A 9,132-nucleotide genomic window follows, 5' to 3' on the forward strand; every position below is an offset into this window, starting at 1 on the left:
TCCTACATATGACTCATTAGAATTGAATGTTTCTCTATTTTAATTCTTGCCAATTGACCAAAAATGCTATCTCATTTTTGCTTTGGTTTATTTTCCCTGATTAGTGATACAGTAGATGACTTTAAAATATCTATTGATTTTTTGTTTGTTTGTTTTTCTTCATGCTCAAACTGTCTGGCCATGCTTTCTGTCAGTTTTTCTATTTTGGTATGAAGTGATTTTCTTACTGATTTATCAAAGCTCTTTATACGTTAAACATACCAACCTTTTGTCCACCATATTTATTAAAAACATCCTCTGCTAGCCAGTTACATTTTAATTAAATTAGGGTTGTTCAAAAAAATTTATGTAGTAGGAAAAAACCTTATTTTTTAAATTTGATGTTTTAAAAAGAACTTCCCTATTCTGCAACATGATAAAGATCAGTCTTCATTCACACTCCTCATACAGCACTTAATAGATGTGACCTCCTCAGGAACATTGTCTCTGATTGGGCTGCATCTCCCAGTGCTACATACTCAGCACCACATGCCCATCGCTGGTTACACTCATCACAGTGGCAGCTTTACATGTATGTGTTTATAAACCTGGAAGAGGCAGGAACCACATCTCTATGTTGTCCACCACTGTATTCCCCAAACCTGGCAAAGAACCTAGCACTATAAATATATTTTCTATTTTTTCAATGTTTTTAATTTTTACATTTAACTCTTCAATCACCTGGGAATATATTTTACTGTCGAGCGTGAAAAAAGTTTCTATCTTTATTTTTTCCCTACCATTTACAGAAATAATCCTTCCTTTTCCCATTGTTGTGATACACACTTTATCATATACCAAAAAAAGTATATACTTTTTTGTTTGTTTGTTTGTTTGAATCTCACTCTATCGCCCAAGTTGGAGTGCAGTGGCACACTCAAAGCCACTACAGCCTCAATCTGCAGGGCTCAATCAATTCTTCTACCTCAGCCTTCCAAGTAGCTGGAACTACAGGTGCATACCACCACATCCAGCTAATTTTTTGATTTATTGTAGAAATGAGGTCTCGTCAAGTTGCGCAGACTGGTCTCAAAGCCCTAGACTCAGGCATTCCTCACGCCTCCACCTCCCAAAGTGCTGGAATGACAGACATGAGCAACCACGCCCAGCTAAAATGTATACACATTTTAAGCGATGCTGTCTATGTATTACTTTTCGAAGTTTAATTGAATTACAGTAGCAATGTGTAGTAGGATGTTCACTCAAATGCTAGCATCACCATGAGATAGGCAGGTATATATTGAGTATTAAAATTTCAATACAGTTTTTCCCTTTCTTAAAATGTGTATGCCCGCTGTAAATGTATGTGCACACATTCACACACATATCTACTCAGTGAATTCTTACGACATTGTATCTGTGATGGGACTCCTTGTGTCATGTTGCTCTACCTGTAGAAACTGCCAGCATGGTGCTGTTTTGATAATTGTGCAACTAAATTATGTTTTAGCATCTGACAGGACAAATCTCTTCTCATTATCACTTTTCCCCTAAATGTGCTTGCTAACATCACTTGATTAAGCTGTCTTTTGACAAAAGACACACTTTAAAATAAACTCTTAAATTAAAATGGCAGGGAGCTCCATGCTCCTTTCTCTGCTTTAATTTCATGAGTTGTCCCTTGGCCATATGTGTGTCCACTCACTTAAGCAAGCCAGCCCGATGAAAGATGTAGAGGTCCTGCTCCAGGGTGCAGTTGTTGAAGGGGACCATCTTCACGAAGTTCTGGATGAGGGCGAACTCAGGGGTGAGGTGGGGCAGGGAGATGATGCAGAAGGTCTTGTCCTACCATCATGGAAAACCAGAACCCAGGGAAAGAATCAGAGATAATTTGTCAATAAACCAAGTCCTGCTTCAAAGGAAGCAGGACTTTTCCAAGGAAAATAGAAGCACAGTGCACGAATTAAGGAGAGGACACTTGGATTGAACTAGCCTGTATTTGGAAAGCAATCACATGAAATTCAGGGAGATAGGCAACCACAAGAGGATGGAGAGAGTATCAGTGAGTCTGACTGAAACCTAAGTAAATGAATCTTATGAACAATGACACTCATTCAGCACAGCTCTTTTTACAGAAGTAGATTTTTAAGCCACGATCATTTGCATTTACGAATTCACTTACATCACCAAGTAAGTGAGGCAGCATGGTGTCCTAGCAAAGGCCCTGTGCTTGCCAAGTGGCCATACCCCAGTTGGGGCCCTCCCTCTGTGATAGGAGAGGGTGATATCCAGGGGTGATGAGGGTGAACTCAGGGGTGAGGTGGGGCAGGGAGATGATGCAGAAGGTCTTGTCCTACCATCATGGAAAACCAGGACACAAGGAAACAATCAGGCTAAAATCCTGTGATTAGGCTGGGCACAGTAACTCATTCCTGTAATTGCAGCACTTTGGGAGGCCAAGTCAGGAGGATCACTTGAGGCAAGGAGTTCAAGACCAGCCTAGCCAACATAGCAAGACCCTGTCTCTAAAAAAAGAAAGAAAACACAAATTAAAAAATAAAATAAAATCCTGTGATTATACATAAATGGATGTGTGTATATTTTTTCATGACACGGTCTCATCAAGGGCATGATCCAAGAGCATGTTTAACCCCAGGCAGAGGGTTTCCTTAGCAGACACGGGGGATCATGTGTCCTGATAGATGCCACTCACCTTCTATTCTAGACCTGCTGTGCCACAGGGTATCCAATGGCCACATCTGGCCACTGAGCATGTGGAATTTGGCTAATGTCATGGAGGAATGGAATTTTAAACTTTATTTCATTTAAATTCACTTAGAATTTAAATTTTAAAACTGATGATTCCATTACTGGAAAAGTTTTTTGTGTACTTAGGTTATGTGAATCTTATCCAACTTGAGTATGTAAATCTATAGACCTAACTGTAAATTTTTTGAAATCTAAATACAGATCAAGTATCTCTGATGAAATTTAGTACTTGTATTATAATGTGCTATAAAAGTAAAATTCACATTGAATTTCAAAGACATATTATGATGAAATGAATGTAAATTGCTCACTAATAATTTCTCATATTGATTGCAAGTTGAAATGAGTCAGTTTGGGACATATTAAGTTAGATGAAATATAATGTGAATTTATTTGATCCTCTTTCTTCTTCCCCGTGGCTGCTGGAGCATTCGGAATCTGTGATGTGGTTTGCACTCCACGCCTATGGACAGTGCTGCTCGAGGCTGTCTGGGCTCCACGCAACTGCTTGATCCTCTGCCAGGTCCCTGCAGAAGCAGCCTGCTCTTCCCAGAGCTAATTTGTCCCTCTGGGATCTCGCCTCCCCTTGAACCCTGTGAAGGCATTACCTGTGCTAATCCAAAACCCTGGGGATATCAGTGCAACCCAAAGGAGTAGTGAATCACTGTTTGACCTCATCTTCCTTCTTTCTAGCAAAATAACTTGACTCCTTTTTGAGAACTTGAGAGTCATGTTGCTGAAACACTCAAGCTGAAAACAGGGGTTGGGTGCCAAGTCTGGGTGGGCTTCCTTTGGGAGAAGGAGACTAACTATAATGAGTTACTTCAACTTGAATTTGAGAGATTAAGGATGAAGCAATCAAGGTATTTTGTTTCTAACGCCTCATATCCTGAAATCAAATAGAATTTAAATGTAAACAGGTCTTTTACCTTTTTAAAGCAAGCATTACTTATATAATACTAAATATTTGCCTTTACTTGGACTTTAAAATAGGAGGAAACTTAGTGAAATCTCTCTGAGGAATCTTTGAAGGAAACAGGCTTGTCAATCCTTTGTTCAGGGTAATCTACATTGCTTTGAAAACGCCTTAAAATCAATCTTTAACATTACAATGGATAACACGCTGCCTTATTGCAAAGCCTCATTACATTTTTATTTATTTATTTTTGAGTTAGAGTCTCACTCTGTCGCCCAGACTGGAGTGCAGTGGCCGCTCCCGGCCACAGCAGCCTCGACCTGCTGGGCTCCTGCAATCCTTCCACCTCAGCCTTCCAAGCAGCTGGAATTACAGGCGTGCGCTATCATGCCCGGCTGATTTTTTGATTTATTGTAGAAATGAGGTCTCGCCGCCCAGATGGGTCTCGAACCTGCGGGCTCAGGCAATCCACTCACCTCAGCCTCCCAAAGGCGCGGGATTACAGGCTGAGCCACGAGCCCGGCTCATTACATTTTTTAAAATGAGAAAACAAACCCTAAGATCATGTGGTGTGTAGGCAACATAATTAAAGATATTTGTTTCTGCCTCATTAGAAAGAGTATCCAGGAAAAATATGGGAATGGAAATTTTGCTTGAAATAAGCCAACTGAAGAAGTACAGCTGTTGACTGACTTAACTGACAGGCCAGTCATGGAGAAAGTCTTTTACAAAACCCATTTGCCCCTCGACTGTCTTCATTCCCACTTGTTTCCCTTTAATGCAGTGATAGCAGTTTGCTTAGCTCTCTATCCCTTGATGACAACAAGGAAGGAAAGTAGGGCTGAGCCTTTCTCTAAGCCAGGAAGGAACCAGGCCTGAGGAACCAGCAGAGAAGAAACACCAACCTGAAGGTCAGCCACAAGCTCTGGCCTTCCTACCCTCAGAAAAGCAGTGTGAGAGTTTAGAATGCTCTGAGCCAACACAATCTAACAGACTCAGGGACTTTGTACTTTCTGGCATTGTCATATACTACTATGCATGATTCGATTCTAATGAAACACTGGTAAAGCTCTCTAAAGAAAATCGTGCACTTAAAGAAAACTGCTAAAATAGCATGACTGAAGAACTATTGAAAATGGCGATATTTTCTGTTTTAAGAGCACATGACATGCCATTTGACTCTATTCTCAGAACACAGAAGCAGTTCAAATTTCAACATTCATAGCATTTTTGAATAATGAATATGGCATTTTACTTTTCTATAACTTCTCTAGTGTATAAAACTAGTTACACAAAATTCAGTGTGTACTTACAGGAAAAAGTCTGAAAACAAAATTCATAAAATCCAGCGACCTAGAAAGAAGACAGTAAATATTGTCACTTCCCTGCAAGCAAATGCAGCATCGTGGGTATTTACACAGGTTTATGCCTCTTCCCCTCAGGCCGCAATTAGCCAACCACTAGTCAGAATTTGTGTCTAGCTGAACATTAATCGGTGCACAAGTCATAAGCCTCATATGTCATAAGCTTTCTGTAGAGCTGAAGGCTCTGTCACAGCAATTCATAATCTCTGTACATTCAGAAAGTCAACAAAAAGATGGTCATTCTGCAAACACACTTTCCTTCCCTTTTGGAAGCATTGAGGGGGGATGTGGGTGATACAATAGATGACTTTGATCTTTTCCTCTTTTGTATGAGAAAGATTTTTCTGGTCAGCTGCAGATGCATGTTCACAGGCAAACCATATTGGGTCATCACATTTGTTTCAAAATCCAAAAATTATATTCTAAGCACAATCACGTCCAAACGAACATGAAAAATATAAAGCAACACATCTAGAAGGGTTTTGCAGGTTTTGAGATGTCTACAATATAATTAAAATTAAAAGATTTCCCTTTTCAGTCCCCAAGATCTATCTGAAGGCCAAAAACTTAAGATGAAACAAGTAATAGTAAAGCATGGTTCTAAAGGAGGCTGGGAGGCCAGGAATGTGTTTAGATCTTCTAAAAGGAAAATGTCCAGCACTCTTCCTGATCATCTAATAGATGATCCTTTCTGATCATCTAAAAGATGATCCCTGTAAACCTTCTGCTTCACAATAGGACACTCTTGTCCTCTTCCAGATGGTTCTTGGACACGTGATGGAGTGGGTGGAAAGCTAGAGAGAGGAGAGTTAAGGCACAGAGGGCAGCAACCTTATTAGATGTGGGGGCAGCAAGCATAGCACGTGGATGTCATGGAGGGGTGGAAGATGAGTGATCTGGTGGACACCTGGACTTTGTCTGCCTGGCACTATGACCCTCCTGGCTGTGCCCTGTGTTGCTGTGGGTTCTCCACCCACCTCCTCTTGGATCTTACATTTGGGTGAGGCCTCAGTCACAGATTCAGGGCAGAGCACGAGGCAAGGGACAGAGCCCATCTCCTGTATTGGGGCTGTTCAGACCCATTGGCTCAGGAATGAACACACAGTTCAGGTAGGGCTCATGGGACTCTGGCTGGATGCTGGGCCCAAACCAGAATGTCACTGGGTTTTGGTACAGACCTGAGACTGTCAGTGACCCTGGCCCCAGGATGGGGACACTCCTCTGAGAATGGGGTCAACATCAGGGAACCAGGATGAAGAGGTAAAGAGAGACTTGGTCCTTGATTTGGTTATCTAAGTCCCAGATCAAGCCGTATTTAAAGAAGTCCTGGAAGCGGCCATCTCTGGTCTTGACCAGAAGCATGCTTCCCGATGAGCAGGCTGCAACCTTTGATGGTCCCTCTCCTTTTCCAAATTAAAAAATAAAATAAAAGCCCTACCACTGAACTTATCCGTAGTTATGTGAGGCAATTATTCCTTTTTTTTTTTCAGTCAGCTTGGATGACTCCCGACAAGCAGCAAGCCAAATCTAAGGTTCCCAAGAAACATAAACTTTAGAGAACAGGAACAGCGTGTGGTTACGTTAGTGATCATTTTCCAGATCCCCAACTGCTATGTGGGTGAGCTGGGCCTGGGCAGCCTTCTTGCCCACTCCTGTGGGCCTTACCAAAATGTTACGGACTAGAATCTTGGGATAGGACCCAGAAATCTGTGGTTGTAAAAAAAGTCCCCAAGAAATTAGGATGTGGGTCCAGGTTTGGAAACCACTGGTTCTGCAAGATTGTAATGCTGGCCACTACTACCATGAAACTTTCCTCCCATGACAGATAAGCTGGAGGCCACACCCACCTGGCTTCATGCTTCTCATCAATACAGAACAGCTGAATACAGAAGGCGGCTGAGGCTCCCCTGTAGATGGGGCGGAAGTGGCTTGGCTCTTCAGACAGCAAGACAGATGCTGAGGTTCTACTGCTGATTCGGTGATCTGTCGCATATCCAGTGGAACCTGAACTGAGTTTCTTTATGTCCTAGAGCAAGGAGAGAGGAGGAGCCCATGGGAACCCCATCTGTTTCCTGCAGTTCAGTGACCGGAGGTTGTACCATCTCTACACTGCACTGTCCTAGGAGGGTTGTGACTGTCTCACCTAAAATGACACATCTTGAGCCAGGCCTGTTTTAGGGAGATGTTCTTAATGAGATATTCAAAATTTATCAAATGATGAAAACTACCTCTCACACAAAGGTCAGAAAACAAATGGTTTCAGCAGGCCTTGGACATAGGATCCATATTTTAACCACATCCCTGGGTAGAGATTGGAGCGTGGGAGTATCCTATACATATTAACCCTGAGAGCAAAATACCTCTGTCCTCAATATTGTTTTCACTGTGATTTTGTGATACAAGAATTTGTGAATGTTGGGACAGGTCAGCTGGTCAGGCAGTCCTAGGGATTGCTGTAGTGACGAGGTGGAGTCCAGGGAGGTCCAACTGACCACAGCCACATGGACATCAGTGCTGGGACTGTCCAATCTCATTTTAGGTGCATCTAAGGTGTCACAACTCAGAGAAAAATGATGCATCTTGAGATCCCTCTTGGAGTTCTTTCAAATCAAAGTAATACATGCATACAGTCAAATTTAAAATAACATTAGCACTAAACATTTATAAGGAAAATCAACAGTCCCCTGGCCCCCAAGTTTCTATCTCCATTGAATAACAACACTTTCAACTTTTTTACTTTTTGCCTTTATATTTCTGAACAATGTGCTTATGCTGCTATTTCTTAATTTGCCAATTTTTGACACTTCCAACTGGATTTTGATATGATGGATAGATTTAGTCTCTTATACTACCCTGTTCCCCACATCCTACCCCCCGGGTTAGTCACATCACAACTCAGGGTCACATGGGTAAGTTCTTATACTATCTTGAATATATACGTGCTGTTGGCTGTTGCTAAGCAAAGTGGTGCAATGTGACTATGTTTCACTTGATTTCCTAATTTTTTCACGTGCTCTATTAGATTTGCCAAGTCGATATTATTTTCCCAACACATGGGCATTGAGATAACACATGAACTCCACTTCCCTCCTCCCACCTGACTCGACCACCTACTGGCAGCCTGCTCTCTTGTTGTGGCTCCTGTTTCTGAAGTGCAAGGTCTCTTGTTTGTGTTTCTTCCTATTATATTGCTAGAGCACATTTTTGGCTTCCTAAGAACAACAGTGCTTGGGAGGCAAAACCCCACAGCCTTGAGCTATCAGGGCATTTGCAGGTTGATCAGGCCTGGCATCTCCAGTGGCATTATCTGAAGGCCTTTCCTTTGGGCCCATTGGTTTTTGAGAAAGTAAGGGCTCCAGTCTCCTGCATGAGGGACTGTGGTAGACAGAACGGTGGCCTCCAAAAATGTGCCTGTCTTTGTCTTTAGAACCTGTGAAAATGTTATACCACAGGGCACAGGCACTTCCCAGATGTTGCCATATTAAGGATTTGAGATGAGGAGATGGCCCTGCCCCATCCATGTGGGCCCAGAGTCATCATAAGGATCCTCACAGAGGGAGGCAGGAGGGTAAGAGTCAGAAGGAGGAAGAGGCTGTGCTGCTGGGTCTCAGGGTAGAGGAAGGGGCCACAGGCAAGCGCAGATTCTTCCCCAGGGCCCCAGAGGGAATACACCCCCATCTACACTTGAAACTGATTTTGGACGCCTGACCTCCAGAACTGTATAATAATACATTGGTGTTGTTCTAAGCCACCAAGGTTATGGTGATTTGTTACAGCAGCAACAGAAAATGAAAACACAGACCTAGCTCCTGGCATTCAGAAAGGAACTGGAAGAGTGGCTAAGGTTCCTCTATTTGAAATGGAAACTCTGTGTACTTGTCTATTCTCTGTCCTACCCCCACGACACCCTTCGTGAAGTGCAGGCTGCATCTGGGTTGGGAGTAGCCTCTGGCTGGTTCTCCACAGCACAGTCACCTGGTCACCCCATGTGGGGTGTGGCTGGCAGGCGATATGGAGGCAGCAGGGAATCTAGTATTCCAGTCCTTCCACCACCTCAGTCCTTCCACCAAACAGACCCCAGGGTCAGCCCCATCCCCCCACCCC

General features: G+C 42.8%; 2 protein-coding genes across 2 annotated transcripts in view; both read right to left on the bottom strand.

Moving 5' to 3' along the window:
• The window catches only part of CFAP61 (cilia and flagella associated protein 61), a 179,436-nt gene extending 177,676 nt beyond the window's left edge, over positions 1 to 1,760 (bottom strand). Inside the window, exon 1 of the mRNA XM_021708871.1 lies at positions 1,685 to 1,760. Within this exon, the coding sequence (XP_021564546.1) occupies positions 1,685 to 1,752 (68 nt within the window). The 5' untranslated portion in view covers positions 1,753 to 1,760. The remainder of the gene's footprint in view (positions 1 to 1,684) is intronic.
• Positions 1,761 to 2,191: 431 nt separating this feature from the next.
• The window catches only part of LOC110594865 (cilia- and flagella-associated protein 61-like), an 18,949-nt gene continuing 12,008 nt past the window's right edge, over positions 2,192 to 9,132 (bottom strand). The window contains exons 4-6 of the mRNA XM_021708870.1: positions 6,876 to 7,054; positions 4,978 to 5,017; positions 2,192 to 2,332 (exon numbers count right to left, since the gene is read on the bottom strand). Of these exons, the coding sequence (XP_021564545.1) occupies positions 2,192 to 2,332; positions 4,978 to 5,017; positions 6,876 to 7,054 (360 nt within the window). The remainder of the gene's footprint in view (positions 2,333 to 4,977; positions 5,018 to 6,875; positions 7,055 to 9,132) is intronic.

The sequence above is a fragment of the Carlito syrichta genome, unplaced genomic scaffold, assembly GCF_000164805.1.
Source record: "Carlito syrichta isolate Samal-C Ts95f unplaced genomic scaffold, Tarsius_syrichta-2.0.1 Scaffold153530, whole genome shotgun sequence".
NCBI classification, from domain to species: domain Eukaryota; kingdom Metazoa; phylum Chordata; class Mammalia; order Primates; family Tarsiidae; genus Carlito; species Carlito syrichta.